Source organism: Hyperolius riggenbachi, chromosome 2 (assembly GCF_040937935.1).
Source record: "Hyperolius riggenbachi isolate aHypRig1 chromosome 2, aHypRig1.pri, whole genome shotgun sequence".
NCBI lineage: Eukaryota > Metazoa > Chordata > Amphibia > Anura > Hyperoliidae > Hyperolius > Hyperolius riggenbachi.
In genome coordinates, this window is record NC_090647.1 from 128,541,925 (window position 1) to 128,563,977 (window position 22,053).

The following is a 22,053-nucleotide window of genomic DNA, read 5'->3' on the forward strand; positions in this document are numbered from 1 at the left end:
AGTCCATTCCACCCTTAAGGGTATGATTAAGAAGGAATGGGATAACCCTGAGAAGAGAGCTTTTTGGCCGAGATCCTTGTCTAATCGTTATCCTTTTTCTCCGGAAGATCAGGAGTTTTGGGGTACTCCGCCTAGGTTAGACCCGTCTTTTTCTAGGGTGTCAAAGAAAACAGATCTGTTATTTGAAGACTTTGGTTGTCTGAAGGACCCAATCGACAAAAAAATGGACAATCTCCTGCGGAGAGCATGGGAATCCTCTTCCTTAACATTCAAGCCTGCAGTAGCGTCCACGGCAGTGAGTCGATCATTAAAAACATGGTTATTAGAAATGCAGGATAAGATTGCTTCTGGGGTCCCGCGAGAAGAAATTCTTAATGATTTTCCGAAAGTTTTAAATGCCTCTAATTATATGGTAGATGCATCAGACGACACTGTTAAACTTACAGCCAGAACTACTGCTTTAGTTAACTCAGCCAGAAGAGGTATATGGGTTAAAACCTGGAATGGGGATAATTCCTCAAAATCTAAGTTATGTGGTATACCATGTGAAGGCAGGCTGCTTTTTGGATCCAATTTAGATGATACTTTAGATAGGTCATCAGATAGAAAGAAAAACTTTCCAGAAAAGAAAAGACCTTTCCAGTATAAGCGGCCATTTCGTCCCCCCATCAGGTCTGACCAAAACCCCAAGTCCTCCAAGGGTAAACGTTGGGTCCCATACAGATCACAGAAACCGAAACCCAATTTCAATCCTGCCAGGAGGCAGGATAAGCAATGACGCCAGGATTCCAGTGGGGGGGAGAATTGCAAACTTTTTAGAAGTATGGCAGCCTCAGTTCACAAGTCAGTGGTTACTAAGGATTGTATCAGAAGGGTACCGGATAGAGTTCAATCATCATCCTCCTCTGAGGTTTTGCATTACTCCCCAACCACAAGATCAAAGAAAGTGTCGTGCACTACAAAGCGAGGTCCTATCTCTATTAGAAAAGGGGGTGATAAGATATGTACCGAGTTGTCAGAAACAGGAGGGGTTCTATTCGCCAGTATTTCTCGTAAAAAAACCACAGGGATCTTACCGATTCATCTTAAACCTAAAGAAATTAAATCTAGATGTAAAATACAGAAGATTCAGGATGGACAATATAAAATCTGTGATTCATCTCTTGCAGAAAGACGATTTTCTTGTTTCTCTAGATCTCAAGGATGCATATCTTCACCTACCTATTCATCCGTCATCACAACAGTATCTAAGATTTGCAGTCCACATGGGGGAAGAGGTAAGACATTTTCAATTTATTGCTCTTCCTTTTGGACTTTCTTCTGCCCCTTGGCTGTTTACCAAAGTCATGTCTGAGGTTCTAGCAGAGCTTAGGCTGATGGGAGTTAATATCCTTGGATATTTAGATGATTTTTTAATTTGGGGACCTACAGCGGAAAGGGTAAGATTGCAGATGCAGTCAACATTAGATTATCTGCAGCATTTAGGTTGGCTTATTAATTGGGAGAAGTCTTCACTAGTTCCTTCCCAGGTTCTTGAGTTTATCGGATTTAGCATTGATACTAGGAATGAAAGAATCTTCTTGCCTGATAGAAAGATTACTGCAATTCTAAATGCTATTTTTTCCTTTCAGAATGCAAGGACAGTATCACTGAGGAAAGCAATGGCAGTCCTCGGGCTCCTAACAGCCTCGTTTCCCGCAGTTCAGTGGGGGCAGTTCCACACAAGGATTCTGCAGTTATGGATCCTCAGATCATGGAACAGAAGCCTCACGGTATTAGACAAGAAGATCCCTATCCCTCACAGCATAAAAGTGTCCCTACTTGGGTGGCAAAACCAAGGTCATCTTTCATCAGGCCGTGTATGGAGTTATCCAGAGCAGAGGATAATTACAACAGATGCCAGTTTATGGGGTTGGGGAGCACATTTGGATGCTCTTCTGGCTCAGGGACAATGGTCAGTACAGATCAGCTCAAGATCATCCAACAGCAGGGAACTAGAAGCTGTATGGAGGGCACTGCTACACTTCAAGGATCAGATCAAGGGAACGCATGTGACGATAAGGACCGACAACAAGTCTGTGGTAGCATTCCTAAACAGACAAGGAGGCACGAAGAGCCAGATGTTATGGAAACAAACATCAAAAATTTTGTTCTGGTCAGAAAACAATATCATGTCATTACAAGCACGTCATCTAAAGGGGACATCAAACCAGTTGGCAGATTATCTAAGCAGGGAGAAGCTGGACCAGAACGAATGGTCACTCAATCCGAAGGTGTTTCAAACGATAACGTCACAGTGGGGATATCCAGAACTGGATCTATTCGCCAGGAAAAGGAACTCAAAATGCCGGAAGTTTTGTGCCCTGTTTCAGGAGGACTTACCTTGGGCAATGGATGCGTTCACAATCAGTTGGGGAGGCAGGATGATGTATGCCTTTCCGCCAATTCCATTACTTTCCAGAGTATTGAAGAAAATCATTCAGGACAGAGCGAGAATCATATTGATTGCTCCAATGTGGCCCAAACGTCCATGGTTCACATTACTACAGTCTCTAGCGATATCAGAACCAATAATCCTCCCACTGACTCAGGACTTGTTATCCCAGGGGCCAGTATTACATCCAGATCCGAGTCTACTTCACCTATCAGCTTGGAACCTGAATGGGAAATACTGAAGTCTAAGGGTTTCTCAGATGATCTGTCAGAAACACTACTCAATAGTAGAAAGAAGGTAACTCGATTAATTTACCGGAAGGCTTGGAGAGTTTTTAATCACTGGTGTATAGATAGATCCTGCAACAATAGATCGCTTAGATCAGTTTTGGAATTCTTACAGTGTGGCTATAAGAAGGGTCTTAGTATTAGTACTTTGAAAGTTCAGGTGTCAGCCTTGAGTGTGTTCCTAGAAAGGAAATTAGCACAGGAGGATTATATAATCCGTTTCTTTCAGGCTTTAAGAAGACTAAAACCATCTATACGGTCAAGAGTTCCTTCTTGGGATCTTAATACAGTGTTACAGGGTCTATGTGAGTCTCCGTTTGAACCCTTATCTCAAGTTTCGGACAAATTCCTGACATTGAAAACCATATTCCTTCTAGCAATTACTACAGCAAGAAGAATAGGTGAGCTACAAGCACTATCGATTAAGGAGCCGTACTGTGTTGTTTCAGAGGATAGAATAACATTGCGTCCGGACGCAACATTTCTTCCGAAGGTGGTTTCTTCTTTCCACAGGAACCAAGAAATTTATATCCCGTCATTTTGTGAGAATCCGGCAAATGATAAGGAAGAGAGACTACATTTGTTGGACGTGAGGAGGTGTCTGTTACAGTATTTAGAAAGATCTAATGCCTGGAGAAAATCAGATGCAATTTTTGTCCTGTTTGCAGGAAAAACAAGAGGTAACAGAGCTTCTAAGACAACCTTAGCACGCTGGATCAAACAGACAATTGTATCAGCATACCAGATACGGGGAAAGACGTTAACCTCTTCGGTCAGGGCTCATTCTACAAGAGGCATTTCTACGTCATGGGCAGAGAGGGCAGGGGCCTCCATTGAGCAGATATGCAGGGCTGCAACATGGTCAAGTCATAACACTTTTGTGAAGCATTATCGACTTAATGTATCGGCAGCTACAGATTTATCCTTTGGAAGAAAGGTTCTGCAAGCAGTGGTCCCGCCCTAAGCCTGATCTTTAGTATATCGTCTCATCCAGGGGTGCTGTCCGAGTGACGATCCGGGAAAGACAACTTTACTAACGGTAACGTCTTTTCCGGTAGTCAGAAGGACAGCACCCCTACAACCCGCCCTTATTGGGTGGAATATCAGAGGTTTGTATAAGCATTATTAAGTGTCCGTATTATCTTTTATATTAACTGAAGTATAGTGGCAAGTAAGTAGCTTATATACCTGGCTGCCTATTGCTTATGCAAATTGTTTCTTTTGCAGTTCCTGTCCACGGTGGGGAGGGAGACAAGTCTCATCCAGGGGTGCTGTCCTCCTGACTACCGGAAAAGACGTTACCGTAAGTAAAGTTGTCTTTTGAGCAACAGAAAAATCGATTTTCTTTTTTTCCTTTAGGGCTAGTTCACAGTTCTCATTTGCGTAGCAGAGTAATTCTGCATTTCATCTCACTGCGTAAACAATTCTATGATGCGGTTCACAGTACTGCGTTGTAACTGATCACATTTTTCTAAGTCACTGCATGCAGGCTTTTTATTACCGTCTATGTCCAGTTTCTATTGCAGTTCAGCCATTATAATGCATGCGTTTTGCAACGGACCACTGTGAATCCAGCCTTAACCTCAAGCATGCTTACAAATGGCAATTTCTGGAGTCTATCACAAGTTTGCTGCAAATGGTATGCAGATCATAAACAGGACAATCTTGACCGCCAGCATCTACATTTGTTTTATTTTGAAGCTGCTTGCAATTTGCTGCCCTTCAAAGAAAGCCTTTAAGGAGTAACTGTCAGGCTGCAGAAGCTAATTTAAACCTCTATTCTCCTGTGTTAAACAGTTTAGAAGGAAGCCCAAAAGCAGGGGTCCCCAAACGTTTTGGGTGGAGGGCCGGGTCAACATACTTCATACTGCTGGGGGGCCGGAATATACATAAAATGTCGTCTTTGCAGGCCATACAGTGAAGCATACCCAGGTGACAACCTGAAGTCCAGTTGGACAGCAGTGTCACCTGATGTGGAATTTGATTGGAAACCAGCAAAATTACTGCTTCCTGGCTTCCATGTGGATGGGTGGTGCCAGCACTGGTATTCTATATGCGGACCACCAATATTTAAAGATGCAGCTGACCGCATCTATAAGTAATATATTTTGTGTGTAGGGGGCCGATAAAAAAGCTTCAGGGGGCCGCATTTGGCCCGCGGGCCTTAGTTTGAGGACCACTGCCCAAAAGCAATTAGTGAAGATAAAAATCTCAGTTACCTTTGATGTGTGCTTATCAGCAAGTCTGTTATTCTTAAGAAGACGCAAGCCGCATACCATACTGCAAAGCATTCTGGGGCTCTCCCCTCGGCTGCTAATGAGGCGTTACAGCAGCTTGTAATCGCGTAGCACTGATAAATCTCGGGCAGAGTACACTGCAGGAGTCAGCTATTGTTCCTAGCCACATGGCTCATTAATATTCACTGCACACTGTGTTGTTCAAGTACCAGCTTATCTGTGATCAGGAAGCAGGCAGGACATGACGACACATTTGACAGAAAAACATGGAGCCTGCCATGAGCTGTCAGGAGCATCTATCTCTGCATATACTATATACAAATTCTGTGAAATCCAAACGTGGACAGTGAAATGCATATGTAATGTAAGTACAGCCAATCTTTAGCTACTGATATATGTGTTTATTTTCTCTGAGACCCTATACCTAACAGCTCCTCTTTAATGCTCAGACTGTTCCACTAAATCCTGTATTGAATGTTGAACCCGAATTTTCCTTCCTTCGTATGCCTTTTAAATGCCAGTTGTGACCCCTAAAGGACTTTCTGCCATCCCCAGTCAGTGCAGCTATAACTCATTATTTGATTTAAAGGACACCTGAAGTGCGAGAGATATGGGGGCTGTCATATTTATTTTCTTTTAAACAATACCCATTGCCTGGAGTCCTGTAGACGTTTCATGCGTCAGTTGTGTCTGAATCACACAGCTAAAACAAGCATGTGACTAATCCTCTGAGACCTCTGATCTGCATGTTTGTTCACTGTCTATGGCTTAACATATTAGTGGCAGTGGATCTTCAGGACAGCCAGGCAATTTGCATTTGTTTAAAAGGAAATCAATATGGCAGCCTCCATATCCCTCTCAATTCAAGTGTCCTTTAAGGAGAACTCATGCCAAGGAATTTGTTGAAGTGAACAGAACTGTAGATCTAGGTATCTGTATTGTAAATGTTTTCTGTCATTTTGTGTCCAGCAACATCCATCTTGAAAAGGCAGAAGCTTTTAAGACAGAAGAATGTTCGCTTTGACCAGGTGACTGTATACTACTTCTCCCGACGGCAGGGGTTCACCAGCGTGCCAAGTCAAGGGGGCAGTTCTCTGGGAATGGCCCAGCACCATAACTCTGTGCGCAAGTACACCCTGTGTGAGTTTGCCCAGGAACAGGAAGTGTCACATCGGGAAATCCTGCGTGAGCACTTGAAGGAGGAGAAGCTTCATACCCGGAAGATGAAGGTGAGGGTCTTTTCTCTGTCTGTTATCGAATAAGGATGAGCAGAAAGGAAAATGGTATACCATTTATTTTAGTAATCATCTGAACTCACTTTGGAAATAAAGTAAACATTTCAGTTATACTTGATAAATCTTTTCCCCTGAGAAGTGAAGATATTTTTACCTTTCAATAATGTTCAAGCTTCTTGAGCATTTTTTACCAGCTTTTTTTTTGGTGTGATAGGGTTTTTGTCCCATTTAGGATGTTGGAATGATTGGCTAGGGTTCTGCAAGCTCAGCCAAAGAATGTTTTCCCATGTGCGCTGAATTTTGCTGTGTGAACACCTTAATACACAACTTTAAAAATACAATGTGTGGAGCAACTGGAAGGTACTTTAGGAAGACTACAACTTGACTGCTCTGACAATAATCTGGTCTACCACCATGAATAAGTAGATCTTATACAAGATGCCAGCAGAAACCTTGTCTAATTTTGATTACATGGCAGTAGCCACTAGCTTTGTACTACCAGATCTTGTCCCACTGCTGCAGGCCCCCCTCCCCTGCCAAGAATCTAGCATGTAGAGCCTGTTAGATCTTGTCCGAGCGCAGGCTAGGGCTAATGCTCTCCACTTTACCCCACCCCCTCCATCATGTACTAAACTGTAGTATCTCTGCACTAACCACCCCCCCCACACACACACACACAACCAACCACAGAACTCAGCCTGGCCCAAATAGTCACCAAGGGATCGAGTCGCTGAATGATCAGCCCATTCCATACACTTTCCCCCTAACTCCACCCATAAAAAGTTTAGTTGGCTGTCTAAGTGCAGTAAATCAAGGGAGGGTGTGGAGTTCATTTTTCCAAGGTGAGGTTTATACTATTTCTGCATCTGTGCCAATTTTTTTGTAGCTCCTCTTCCATGTGTAGCAGCCCCCCCCCCCTCTCATTTCATATGTAGTTCCCTCTTCCATGTGTGACCTCCATGGACAGCAGCCCCTCTTGTATGGACCAATCCTTTGGGTAGCAACTACTCTTCCATGTGTTGCTCCTCATTTGTCCAGCCGCTGCCCAAGGCCTGGGCCTTTTTTGTCTTCTCCAAAAATACACCCTGTATTTTACCCTCTTTCGGAGAGAAAGAAGAAAGCAAAAAATCTGTTTTTAAAAAACAAAATGAATGGCCAATTTTTTTTCCCTTTCCAGATAAAAACGCATAACTATATATAGATGAGGTCCGCTTATTACAGGGAATTCTTTTTTTATTATACCTTTTTGATTGAACTGGTGCTCTGGGAAACTCCTAGCTTTACTGTGTAGCATTTCATATGGCTGGCTTTGAGCACACTTGCATCACCTTCGTAGCCTCTTCTCTCGTAGTGTTCTCCAGGGTGCGCATGATGAAACCTCCCTGCGGAGAGTTCTGATCTGTCTCAGATAATTTTTTTTAAACACCCATATACAGTAATTTGCTCCCTGTTTACAATGTATTTCCCTGCTAACATACAGTGAAAACTGGTCAGTGTCTAGAGAGTCATTTCTAAATTGCAACTTTATGTTTAGTTTGCTGGAACTAATTTGAATTGTATCCTTCCCAGAGAACATACAGTAAATGGCCTTTATGGTAAATTAAATTTCATAGGTTTAGCTATTGTGTTCTCATAACTGACACATTCTTCTACCTCTTAAAGTAATATTGTTATAAAAAATGTTTTTCATGTAAAACATTACCGGTAGTTGCAGAGATTTGCAGATCATGAACAATTATTGCATGTCTTCCCACACCTGCACCAACTGAGTGCTCTGGTGTTCAGTCTTGTCTGGATCTTTGGGGCTGCATTTGAGTTCATATATAAAATATTAGCAATTTTAAATAATGTGTGGTAGTAGTAACCACAGCAATTTGTACGGAGGGGATTGCTTTTCTTCCCCCTTAAACTTTTTTCCCCCTTTTCCCCCTCAACGGAGTAGGAATTTCACTTGTAATTGTTGAAGGGAACCTGAAGTGAGAGGATCATTGGAGGCTGTCATCTTCATGCTCTAATAAATGTCAGTTGCCTGGCTGTCATGCTGAGCTTTAGGCTGTAGTTGCTTTTGTGTCTCTCTGCTGCAACAAGCAGTTAGCAATGGAGTCAGACCACAGTCAAAACAACTGATCTGCATGCTCATTCTGGGACAGTGAATTATAGTTCGTATTAGAGGTAGAGCATCAGTACAGAAATCAGACAACTGGCATTGTTTGTTAGCATATGAAGATGGCAGCCTTCATATGATTCGAGAGAGATGGAACAGCACCTTGGCAATCCTCTGTGGGCATGCGGGAACCAACCCCGGGTGAAGATCCGTTTTGTTTGAAGATAATGGTCCGCACCACATCCAAGTATAAATCAGCTTTATTGAAGATCCATAAAATGCTGTGTAGCAGCTACAGCCCGCTGTTTCGGGCTACATGCCCTTTTACAAGATGCTCAGCACAGCTAATTTATACTTGGATGTGGTGCGCACCATTATCTTCAAACAAGATGGCAGCCTTCATATTAACTATCACTTCAGGTTCTCTCTAACCATTCTTAGGCACAGGGATGTCCAACTTCAGTCCCCGAGGGCCGTATCCATTCCGGTGTTTAAGATGGACAGAGAGAAGGAGAAATGGGTTTACTTGATGAACCACACCCTTCCTAATTCAGTCCCATCAATTCATTTGAGCTGTGCCAAATATGTGTGAGGACCTCGAGGACTGGAGTTGGGACAGCACAGCTTTGGTAGAAGAACTTTTGTATTTAGGATCGTTGTCTTGTTGCATAACCCGCTGTCTGACTGGAATTCAATGCACGGACAGATGTCTTGACATTTTCCTTGAATTCTCTGGTATACTTCAGAATTCATTGTTCAATCAATGATGGCAAGTTGTCCAGGCTCAGATGAGGCAAAACAGACCCATATCCCATCTGTAAAACATGGTGGCAGTTTTCTGGTTTGGGTCTATGTTGGACTGCAGAGTTTTTCTTAATCTAAATGTAAAGCTCTTCATTTTAGCCAAAAAATTCTACTTTGGTTACATCTGTGTACAAAACATTCTTCCAGTATCCTTCTGGTTTGTCCTCCTGGGTTTAGTAAATTGGAGATGTGAGCAATATTGTGGGTGGAGAGCAGTGTCTTTTTCCCTGGCTCCCCTGCAATACACTCTGCTGCTCTGTTTCCTCCTTATATTGGACTCATGAACATTTGCCAATGTGAGCCAGGCCTTAAGTTGCTTAGAAGTACCCTGGGTTCCTTTGTAGCCTGTTGGACTATTACATACCATGCAGGTAGATTTATCTTAGTCAACCACTTTTGGTTAGAGCAGCAACATTCTTGAATTTCCTCCACTTGTACACAGTCTGACTGACTGTTGATTGATGGAGTCTAATCCCCTCCTTCGAGCCATGATGCACATCCACAAGTGTGTTGCATGTGTGATCAGGCTTTGCTAGATCCCTGTTCTTTTAATAAAACAGGGACATTAACGCACACCTCATTGTTATCCCATTCATTAAAAACACAAGACTTTGATTTCACCTTCAAATTATACATTAGAATTAATTTACTTTATCCACATGCAGTGTAACATGCATATGTTATTGGATATTTTTTATTTGTTTAACTAGGTTCTCTTTATCTACTTTCAGGACCTGATTCAATATCAGAAGATGTTTTAGGTCACATTAATGTACAAAGATAGAACATTTTAAAGGGTTCAAAAACTTTCAAGCACTAGTTTACATTAGAGTAGTACAGAAAACGATAGAGCGGGCCCTGCCCTTTCAATCTTACAATCTAAGAGGTTAAGGGCTGGTCCACACTGCCTGGGTTTTGTGGTGTGAAAAGCGGATATTCATTCACCATTCAATGACCATGTTCGATTCTTGCTGCAATTCTCATTCAAGTGAAGGAGAATGCATTTTTCAAAACGCAAATAGTGCAAAGCCAGTGTGGATCTAAGGGATAGAAATAGTAGGTAAAGGAAGTGGAGTAGGTGGCGATGTGGCAGTTGGTGACAGATGAGAGAATCTTAACAGTTTGTACTAATTTAGAGGTGCATTTTCAGGATGCAATTAAAGATGTTAAGGGTAGGCGAGTACTGAACAAGTTCTGGAAGGACATTCCAGAGGAAGAAAAAACCTGTATGCCAGAATAAGAGGTAATTAGTGTCTGGAAAGAAGTGCTGATATATGTAAGGTGGAGCCAGGCTGTAGAGGAGTTGGCATGTTGAATTGTTTGCTTTGTTATAGTGAGCTATGAAAGCAAATTTTTCTTGTTTATCATTACGTCACAAACCTAAAAGTTGATGGACCAAACCGGGTACGAATAATTAGAAAATTAATAGAATAATTAGGTAAAAATAAATAAATGTAGTATTGCCAAGACCTATGTGGCCTGAGGCAGGGGTCACAGTTGTCTGTTTTCGTGCACAGTGTCTGCACAGAAAAACTGATTTTAACTGGCAACTCATGTTAATCAATGGGCTGGTTACACCTGCAGGATAATTCTGCACGTGGATACAAAAAAGGCTGCTACACTCACACTCACCCAACAAGGGAGTAGGGAGTCTTGACCAAGTCCAGCAATACACAAAGGAAATCCCGCTACACCAGTGTTGTATGGTGAAAAAATAGAAAAATCTTTATTCCATATCGAAATCAGAGCATCACAGCGTACAGATAAAAGCTCACGCGTATCGGAGCAGAGATGGCTCCTTAGTCATAGCTCCTGAGTAAATGTGTATCACAGTATATATAGAGTCAGGTGGACACTCCCAAAGGTGTGCACCTGTCTCTTAAAGAAACACACACATATATTAAAAATAGCTAAAATATTAGCATACTTATATTACAACAATGTGTACAAAACCCTGTTAAAAACATTGTAGACATGCACCAATATGGAAATATCCACGTGTTATATACAGACATGATAATATATAATCCCTATTCAAATTATCAAAAATTGTCATATGTTAATAAAAACACACCCACAATCCCATACACAAAGTATCGCGTGAAGAAAGTGGTGCGTTATAAAGTGTCACATAATCATATCTCTGACAACCTATAATCATCATTCTTCAATAGAACATATTAACCACTTGCCGACCGCGCACTCATAACGCGCGTCGGCAAAGTGGCAGCTGCAGGACCAGCGACGCAGTATTGCGTCGCCAGCTGCAGGCTGATTAATCAGGAAGCAGCCGCTCGTGCGAGCGGCTGCTTCCTGTCAATTCACGGCGGGGGGCTCCGTGAATAGCCTGCGGGCCGCCGATGGCGGCTCGCAGGCTAAATGTAAACACAAGCGGAAATAATCCGCTTTGTTTACATTTGTACTGCGCTGCTGCGCAGCAGCGCCGTAAGGCAGATCGGCGATCCCCGGCCAATCAGCGGCCGGGGATCGCCGCCATGTGACCGGAGACAGCCTGTCACTGGCTGCACAGGACGGATAGCGTCCTGTGCAGCCCGGCTTACCAGGGGGGGCCAGGTAGGAGAGGGAGGGGGAGGATTTCGCTGCGGAGGGGGGCTTTGAGGTGCCCCCCCCCCGCAACACCCGCAGGCAGGAGCGATCAGACCCCCCCAGCACATCATCCCCCTAGTGGGGAAAAAAGGGGGGCGATCTGGTCGCTCTGCCTGCACGCTGATCTGTGCTGGGGGCTGCAGAGCCCACCCAGCACAGATCAGCTACAACAGCGCTGGTCGTTAAGGGGGGGGTAAAGGGTGGGTCCTCAAGTGGTTAATGTCAGATTTCGAATTCAAACCCAGGAGAGTGCGGGTACCTAATTTCCAAATCCAAAACGCTTCTCTCCTAAGGAGCAGTCTATATACATCCCCTCCCCTAGAAGGACACACTACCCGTTCTATCCCACAAAATCTAAACCCTGACATATCTCCTGCATGTACATATAGAAAATGTTTAGCCACACTTGATACATGAGTGACATATGACATATTCTTCAGACATCGACTGGCACCATTATAGTGTTCAGACATCCTTTGGCGCAAAGGCCTTGTCGTACACCCTACGTATTGGATATTACAAATCTGACATGTGATTAAAGGACTTACGAGGCCAAAATGTCTAAAAAAAGCAAAGTACCTGTAAGCTGTTTAAATGCACGGAGGACGCCGTCCGCGCCCTCCGTGCAGTTCCGCCGGGTCCCCTTCCTGAGATCGCCCCCCGCGCCGACCCCGACCCCCCAGGCCGGGTCGGGCTCTCGTGCCGCTCTCAATATGGCCGCTTCCATTGGCCGCGGCTGCGCAGTCCGCCTGGCCGCGAGTGCGGCTGCGCAGCTCTACGGCCAACCCCCCGAACCACGCACTGTAGCGTGGATCGGAGGGGTTGGCCGTAGAGCTGCGCAGCCGCACTCGCGGCCAGGCGGACTGCGCAGCCGCGGCCAATGGAAGCGGCCATATTGAGAGCGGCACGAGAGCCCGGCCTGGGGGGTCGGGGTCGGCGCGGGGGGCGATCTCAGGAAGGGGACCCGGCGGAGCTGCACGGAGGGCGCGGACGGCGTCCTCCGTGCATTTAAACAGCTTACAGGTACTTTGCTTTTTTAGACATTTTGGCCTCGTAAGTCCTTTAAATAAACTACATTTTCTGTATTGCAATTAATATACTGCTTGATTTGATGACTAGTCTGCTTAAACAGAGAAGCGAATTCTCGTGTCTGGCTATGAACTTTGCAATAACGACAGGTGTTATAACCACACCTGTAAGACCCTTTATAGGTCAACCAGACTGGTGTTCGTTTCTCTGAACTATTGAACAGGCTAGGCGACAAACTAGTACCTAAGGTCGGAGAACGTCTGGATGAAAAGCCACATCCATCTGAAAGGATTGAATCCAATTTAGGATCCGCATGAAGTATAGGCAAATATTTTTTAATAACTTTTACAATTTCATTATATTCCAAGCTATAAGATGTGACAAAATTCAAATTTTTGTGATATTGCCTCCTACTTCGTGCGGAATTTGAAGATAAAAGATTCTGCTGTCGTTTCTTATATAGAGCCTGGATTTTGGCTTTTTCAATTAAATCAGACTGGTAACCTTGTTCCTCAAGTCTTTGTTGGACAAGGTTAAGCTCTTCTTGTAAGATAGTGGGATCTGAACAATTTCTGGCAGCCCTGATCATTTCTCCATATGGGATAGATCTTAAAGTATGTGTGGGATGACAGCTGGTAGCTAATAACAAAGAGTTACCCGCACATGCCTTTCTAAAGGTTTTGGTTACTATTGTACCAGTTGTCTCCACACCTTTCAATGTAAGATCAAGGTAATCTATTTCAATGGTATTGTGAAGCATGGTAAAAGAAAGATTCAAGGTGTTCTGGTTACAATACGTTAAGAAACTAGGTAAAGCATCTCGAGGGTCCCTCCAAATTAGCAGCAATTCGTCTATATATCTTGCGTACCAGAAAAGATAATTAGAAAAGGGGTTCCCACCCCCAAAGATGCGGAGCTCCTCCCACCACCCCATATATAAATTTGCTAGGGATGGGGAAAATTTAGCTCCCATAGAAGCTCCGCATTTCTGGAGGTAGTAAACCCCATCAAACATAAAATAGTTGTGACTAAGTAGAAAATCCACTGCCAAAAGGAGAAAGTTTTTAATCTCAGGTCTAAAAGAACCATATGTAGTAATGTGAAATTCAAGAGCCTGCAAGGCAAGATGGTGGGGAATTGAGGAATACAATGAAGCAACATCCATTGTAACCCATGTATATTTGGCCTGCCACTGTATATGTTGCAAACTGGATATTTCCATATTGGTGCATGTCTACAATGTTTTTAACAGGGTTTTGTACACATTGTAATAATTCTGCACATGTTGTCAGTTTTCTCTATCAATTACATTAGCTGCTGTTAAAAAAACGCACACGTTTTTCTGCATACAAATGCACATGGTGTGCAGAAAAATGTGTGCAGAAACCTTAAAGAGACTCTGTAACAAAATTTTGAGCCTTATTTCTTCTATCTTATAAGGGCTCTTTCACACTACAGGCAGCGGTAAAAGGCTAAAACGCTGCGTTTTGGCTGCTGGCGCTTTTAAGGCGTTTTCAGGGCGTTTTTAAGGCGTTTTTACGCCAATACATTAGTATCAATTGTAATGAGAAACGCCGCGGTCAGCCTTAAAAAAGCTCCTGGGAGCTTCAAAACGCAATGCTCCAAAACGCAGCGTTAAGTGTGAAAGGTAAAATGAAAGTCTATGGACTTCATTTTTACCTAGGAAAACGCCAACTTCGGCTGTGGTGTTAAAACGCCGAAAAAGCCCTCTGGTGTGAAAAGGCCCTAAGTTACTATACCTGTTCTAATGTGCTCTGGCTTACTGCAGCCTTTTCTAGTTGCACTGTCTCTGTAATAAATCTTATCTTCTTTCCTCTGTCGAGTCTGTCGGGCTCAGGCTGGAATGTGTATAATGTGCAGCACTGCTTGTGATAGGCATAAGCTTTACACACCCTCTCCAAGCTCTCCTCAGCCTATCGCTCTGGTTAGCAGCCATGTCTTTTGTTTGTAAACACTGCCTAAAACTGGCAATTACAAGCTAGGATTGCAGCAGGGAGTGGCAGAAACAACACGGAGGGGCCCAGGAGAACATAATGAATAGAATGGTATGCTTTTTATTGTAAGAATTTTACAGTACAGATTCTCTTTAAAGACAAGTGTGACCCCTCCCTGAAAGTTATAAATGACTAAAGGTGCCCATAGACCTAACGATTATGGGCAGATTCGACAAAGAGACAAATTTATCTCTAATCGAATCTGACTAGAGATACATTTGTCTTTTTGTTGATTCTGCCCATATACTACAAGCCGATTCCCATCTAATTTCAAGATGAAATCTTCAGGGAATCGGCTGAGTCTGCCGCGCCACTGCCCCAATGTATAAATGTGTCTCCCCCCCCCCCCCCCCCCCCGTGTGTGCATTTAAACATTTCCTGTCCTGTAGCAGCCTCCACGCAGTGTCCGTAACCTACGGGTGGCTCTCCGTACACGCCACTGGTGCATTGCGCCTGACGTCAGATAATATGTGCCAGTAGTGTGTACGGAGAGCCGCCTAGAGGTTAAGGACACCGCGCGGAGGCTGCAGCAGGACAGGTAATGTACACATGCACACAGAGGCACATTTATACATTGCGGTGGGGGTTTCGTCGTCTCGTAGCTCGTTCCGAAATCGGCTGCCGTACCACCGCACGTTCGACCAACCAACTTCGGCCCGACATCTTGCGGCATGCGCGATCGACCAAGCGACCAATTTCATTTCCAAAATTGGTCGCTTTGTCGATCGGGCATGCACTTGGCAACACCAATTTTCACCCAATTAGATTATAATAATCAAATTGGATGGTCGATTGGCTGCCAAGTCACCTGATGTATGGCCACCTTTAGTCTTGAAAGCTGTTTAACAAAAACTTGTGAACAGTTAGACACTAAGCATGTCTGCAATCCAGAAGATCACATACTAGTAAAGAACATTTTCGAGAACTGCCAACTTGGCCAAAATAGGCCATCCTATTAAGTATAGGCTAAGAAGAGAAACAAGAGCCTAAGAACACAAAAGTTTCATCACCAACCCACAAGTAGATTGTCACTACTGATGTCAAAGTGCATGGGTACCATTAAAGACAAAAAAAAACGACACAGATCAGATCTACATGGATGATGTGCCAGAAGTGTGGGTGTGTAGAGAGAAATTAGGGCAGTCTAAGCTCCTAACTTTTGGATTAGTGCTCTCTGAACAGACAAGACATTTCCAAAGATGTAAAAATGAAAACTAAATTCACCAAGAACCAAATAAAATCTGTAAAGCATGGTGGTGAAGGAAATGTCAGTTTGATGTCTTGCAGCATAAGGGCCCAGGCGCTAAAATTATAGATTTTACTATGGATTCTTCAATGTACGTTTGCACCTGCAACGCATATAAAGATACATGTTACCGTCCACGATAGCATCCTGCACCAGCAGGAGCGTGTGCAAAGGTACGCTTTGGGGGGTCGACTCTGAGTCGGCAAAATCGAAACTAGCTGACAGCAGGAGACTGGAGGAGACGTGACTGACGTTGAGGGCACAGGATGGCTGCAGGGGGCTGGTAGATGCCCCAGGTAAGTGAAACTTATTTTTTTGGCCAGAGTTAAGGTTCCCTTTAAGGATGTCAGCAGGTTGAAACTTATATCTGAGATCTGCTTTTCATATTTTGACATTTCCTTTATTAAAATGCCTTTCATTTTTTAATTGGTTCGGGACCCACCATAGTAAAAACTATGCTGCACAGGTGACTGCTTAAGCCTAGTGTGGCATAGTTTTAACTACATCCCCACCAGCACTAAACTCAGCTGTCCGACAGCTGAGCTCTGTACCGTGATCCAGAGCCAATTTTCATTGGCTCCAGATCTGTGATCACTGTGAACCAATCACAGTGATCACAAAGCAAAAAATTAGGGGAAAAAAAGCGCTGGTCTTTAAGGGGCCAGAGCCTTGCTGTCCCGAATCAGTCAGTGTAATGACTATTCAGCTCTATTGGTCAGCGGTGAGAGAGAAGACCGCAGATAGTACTGTTATGTAGTTTAAGGTTCTCTGCTCTTTTATTACTAAAGATACTACATTTGTAGAGTTAAAAAAAATAAATAGAGGAAAGTTATTGATTGTGAGAGAATGGCAAAAACTTGCTATTGAAAATCCAATGTGTTTTAACATCATAGCAGGTGATTATAAGGTTCTTATGAGCTGGTACTTCCAAGAACTGCAAGCTTTGTACCCCAAAATAACCCTTGTTGTCTTCAGGGTTGTGGACAAAGGCTACCACACGTGGGTAAACTATGGATTTTTCAATCAAAACTGATATGGTTTGTGGTCAAGGAAAAATTAGGAAGCAAACTACTAGATACATACACTTGAAATTCCATTTTGCTTTATTTTCTTGTCAATTCTTATTGGGGACTTTTGTTTCCCAATCACCAGAACCTCTCTTTCAGTTTAGATGTCAATTTTCAAAATTCATTTGAGTGGAGAATGTGTGGATTCCAAATATATCTAATGCGATGGTTTAAAAGTATGCTAGATTGTGTAATGGTTAAGGGCTCTGCCTCTGACACAGGCAACCTGGGTTAGAATCTTGTCTCTTCCTGTTCAGTAAGTGCTTGTTCAGTTAGGAGTCTTGGGCTAGACTTTCTAACACTGCTACTGCCTATAGAGCGCTGCAGCTCTGGCGCTTTGAGTCCACCAGGAGAAAAGCGCGATATAAATGTTATTTGTCTTGTTTAAAAGATATAGAAGCTAATTAAATATGAAGGACTCATGAGTCCCTACTCCTATATCTTCCAAAGCTCTAATATTAATCTTCTTATTTAATGTTTCTTTCTTCCATGTACTTAGATCTTTCAGGTTATTTTTTTCTTTCATTAGCCTCTTGAATTGCAGCAGAAGTACTGTAACTAGGGACTTTGTCCAATATAATAGCAGAGATGACTGCTGTGCTAACAATAAATAAAACTTAACCTAAATGCAAGGCTGGGAAGTCAGAAGTAATTATTAGATACTGGAATTTGAGTAGGAGTCTGCAGTAATGCTCTGACTTCTACTGGTAGTAAAAAAAAATATAACAAACATCATCATTTCTGCAGTAAGAATTGTACACTGGAAGTACTCTTTAAATCTGCCCAGGGCCCAACCATTATTCAGGGTTCTTGTCTGCACCCTTCAAATATGCTCCTGCCCAGGGCTGCACTTTAGCATAACTTAGCTTACCACCTGACTGTCAGGCAATTGGATAAGGTCTTCTGGAGACTTCCTCTGCCCTCTGTCTCCCCTGTATCAGCTGGAAAAACAAAAGTTTGCTTTCCTAAAACAGAAAGAATTTGCGATAATTCAGGTTGGAGTGAGCTCGAGATGTCTCCCAGGCACCACTGCTGAATATATGCAAATTAACCATTGTACCCTTAGAAGCTAAACACACCTCCAGAACCGCTGGAATGCAATGATGTGTCAGCTTGTTAATGTGTACAGAGCCATAATAATCCAACATGCATACAGACTGTTTCGGATTGTTTGATCCTCATCAGTGCATGGCATGGATTAATTTGGCTCTATGGAGTAGGGCTTGTAAATCCGAGACGCACAGACTTACCAGCAAGCTCATGGTGACCCAGAACTCATTGGGGTGTGTAAGGGACTACAATGGTCCTAAAAGCCCCCTTACTAAGATGTTAAGAAAAACAAGTTTGCTTTCCTAACACAGAAAGAATTTGTGATAATTCAGGTTGGAGTGAGCTCGAGATGTCTCCCAGGCACCACTGCTGAATATATGCAAATTAACCATTGTACCCTTAGAAGCTAAACACACCTCCAGAACCGCTGGAATGCAATGATGACCATGAGCTTGCTGGTTAGTCTGGGCCTCTCGGATTTACAAGCCCTACTCCATAGAGCCAAATTAATCCATGTCATGCACTGATGAGGATCAAACAATCCGAAACAGTCTGTATGCATGTTGGATTATTATGGCTCTGTACATATTAACAAGCTGACACATCATTGCATTCCAGCGGTTCTGGAGGTGTGTTTAGCTTCTAAGGGTACAATGGTTAATTTGCATATATTCAGCAGTGGTGCCTGGGAGACATCTCACTCCAACCTGAATTATCGCAAATTCTTTCTGTTTTAGGAAAGCAAACTTTTGTTTTTCTTAACATCTTAGTAAGGGGGCTTTTAGGACCATTGTAGTCCCTTACACACCCCAATGAGTTCTGGGTCACCATGAGCTTGCTGGTTAGTCTGTGCCTCTCGGATTTACAAGCCCTACTCCATAGAGCCAAATTAATCCATGCCATGCACTGATGAGGATCAAACAATCCGAAACAGTCTGTATGCATGTTGGATTATTATGGCTCTGTACATATTAACAAGCTGACACATCATTGCATTCCAGCGGTTCTGGAGGTGTGTATAGCTTCTAAGGGTACAATGGTTAATTTGCATATATTCAGCAGTGGTGCCTGGGAGACATCTCGAGCTCACTCCAACCTGAATTATCGCAAATTCTTTCTGTTTTAGGAAAGCAAACTTTTGTTTTTCTTAACATCTTAGTAAGGGGGCTTTTAGGACCATTGTAGTCCCTTACACACCCCAATGAGTTCTGGGTCACCATGAGCTTGCTGGTTAGCCTGTATCAGCTGGGATGCCCTAGTTTAGACTCGGACTTCTGTCATTCATGTTGGCAGTGGTAGGTTCTGAAGGCCAATAGGATAGTGCCTCAGCTTTCTAGCCAGTAGAGCTTTGGTTTGTTCCCAAACGCAGACACCATCTTCATGTAGCTATAAAAATGCTGAGCTTTGGCCATGATGAAAAGCTTTTTATGTTGCGTTCTTCTGATAAACATGGGAAATATATTTGTTTATTAAAAAAGCAATCCAATCTGAAAGTTCCATAATTGGTTGGTCAAAGGATTTATGCACAAACTCTTCAGCTCTGTTTAAATGCTTGGTAATCGATGGCCTCATATTCAATAGAGCACACCAAACCAGTTGTATACAATGATTATCATAGAAATGTTATTTTCAATGATGACCATGCAGATATGTATGGATACAATGATGGTGGGCATGGTGCAACTGTTCTAAAATTGTTAACCTGTAGAAAATGATTGAAATGGAAATGAAATTTAAGAAAGTAACCTTTTTTTTTTTTTTCCTTCTCTTCATGAACAGCTGACTAAAAATGGTACTGTAGAGTCTGAAGAAGCTGAAGGGCTCACCTTAGAAGATGTGTCCGATGAAGATATAGACGTAGATAACGTAGAAGTAGATGATTACTTCTTTCTCCAGCCATTACCAACTAAGAGACGCCGTGCTCTACTGCGAGCAGCCGGTGTGCATCGTATAGATGCTGATGAGAAGCAGGAACTGAGATCTATCCGCCTGTCCAGAGAGGAATGTGGATGTGACTGCCGCCTCTTCTGTGATCCGGAAGCTTGTCCTTGCAGTCAGGCAGGAATCAAGTGCCAGGTAGGTTATAGAATTACATAAGGGGAAGAACTTCCCATTGTTGTTCTTGCTGCTTCATCATTTTTCAAAAATGCTTACCACTATCACCAACATCTCAGTAACCCAGCTTGAGACGTAATAGATCTTAAATAAAAACCCATATTACACTGTGTGGGGAGTTGGGAACTGGTGCAGGTGCCTGCCCATTGTTATTGTTTTTTCACACTTATCAGTCCATCCTTTTCACACGCATAATATACTAATCGTAAGCCTATACATTTTCAAAGTAGAAAAAGTCTTCTATACCCAACTCAGACAACCAGCCGAGCATGATCCAGGACAGCCAATCAACACCGCATATATTGAAAGATGATCCTCACAAACTGGATGAGTTCGACTTGTTTATCCTGGACCTATCCAATAAAAAAAAATTACAACTTGAAAGTGATCTACTGGTAGAATCTACCTACAGATGCAACCCACAACTGTAGCACAGCGACAGTCCATCAGTGATTACCACAAGCTGTTTTTTTGTAATCAGCAGTGGCGCTCACTTACCTCACTCAGGCGGGTGGTGTGGGATCTACACAGAGGTCCTTTTGGATCTACCAGTAGATCCCAACCTACCTAATGGGCACTCCTGGATTACATGTTATGGACAGACCATGTCTGTCAAAACCTGTAAGCTGTTGTGATTAAAGTCTATTGGATATGTCCAGAATAAACAGTTCAACTCATCTAGCTTGTGCAGACCATTTTTTTTTTCTTTTAAAGGTAACCTTAAGTCCTAAAAAAAAAAAAAAAAAAGTTTTACTCACCTGGGGCTTTCCTCAGCCCCCTGCAGCTGATCGGTGCCCTCGCCGTGTCCCTCCAATCCTCCTGTCCCCGTCGCTATTGTGGCAAGGAAGGCCACAATAGCAGCATAGGGAGAGATACTGTGGCTGGGAACGCGAACTAATTGCAGTATTTGTATAGCGTCTTTCTCCTGTCGGACTCAAAGCGCTTGCGAGGCAGCCACTAGAGCGCACTCAGTAGGCAGTAGCAGTGTTAAGGAGACTGGTCCAAGAAACTCCTTACTGAATAGGTGCTGGCTTACTGAACAGGCAGAGACGAGATTTGAACTCTGGTCTCGTGTGTCAGAGGCAGAGCCCTTAACCATTACACTATCCCGCCACTGCGCGAAGAATCACTCGCGTTCCCAGCCTGACGGACGGTGACGGCGAAACCGGAAGTGGCCGCCGGCGGGACAGGAAGATCGGAGGGACACGGTGAGGGCACCGATCAGCTGCAGGGGACTGAGGAAAGCCCCAGGTGAGTAAAACTCATTTTTTTTCTTTTTTTACTTAGACAGACCCAAACCAAACATTTTTTTAATTAAAAATATTTAGTTGCACCTCTCTGACACATACAAAGATAAATAAACACTCCTTCAAGCCTGTGATCATTTCAGTGCATTCTTTTCACCCTTCTCTTTTCATGGGCAGCACGGTGGCGTAGTGGTTAGCTCTCTCGCCTTGCAGCGCTGGGTCCCTGGTTTGAATCCCAGCCACGGCACTATCTGCAAAGAGTTTGTATGTTCTCTCAGTGTCTGCGTGGGTTTCCTCCGGGCACTCCGGTTTCCTCCCACATTCCAAAAACATACAGATAAGTTAATTGGCTCCCCCTTAAAAAAAAAATGGCCCTAGACTACAGTACTAACACTACATAATATAGACATATGGCAATGGTAGGGATTAGATTGTGAGCTCCTTTGAGGGACAGTTAGTGACAAGACAATATACAGTATATATACACTGTACATCGCTGCGTAATATGTCGGCGCTATATAATAATAATAATAATAGCAGCTAGGGTTATACTGGGGGCAGCCATTAGCAATTCCT

At 43.3% G+C, this 22,053-nt stretch overlaps 1 protein-coding gene across 4 annotated transcripts in view; it reads left to right on the forward strand.

The window, feature by feature from the left end:
• Nucleotides 1-22,053, forward strand: part of CSRNP2 (cysteine and serine rich nuclear protein 2) — a 66,401-nt gene that overhangs the window by 36,504 nt on the left and 7,844 nt on the right. For all 4 annotated transcript variants that reach the window (XM_068267394.1, XM_068267393.1, XM_068267396.1 and 1 more), the window contains 2 exons: nucleotides 5,928-6,187; nucleotides 19,895-20,191. In XM_068267394.1, the coding sequence (XP_068123495.1) occupies nucleotides 5,928-6,187; nucleotides 19,895-20,191 (557 nt within the window). The remainder of the gene's footprint in view (nucleotides 1-5,927; nucleotides 6,188-19,894; nucleotides 20,192-22,053) is intronic.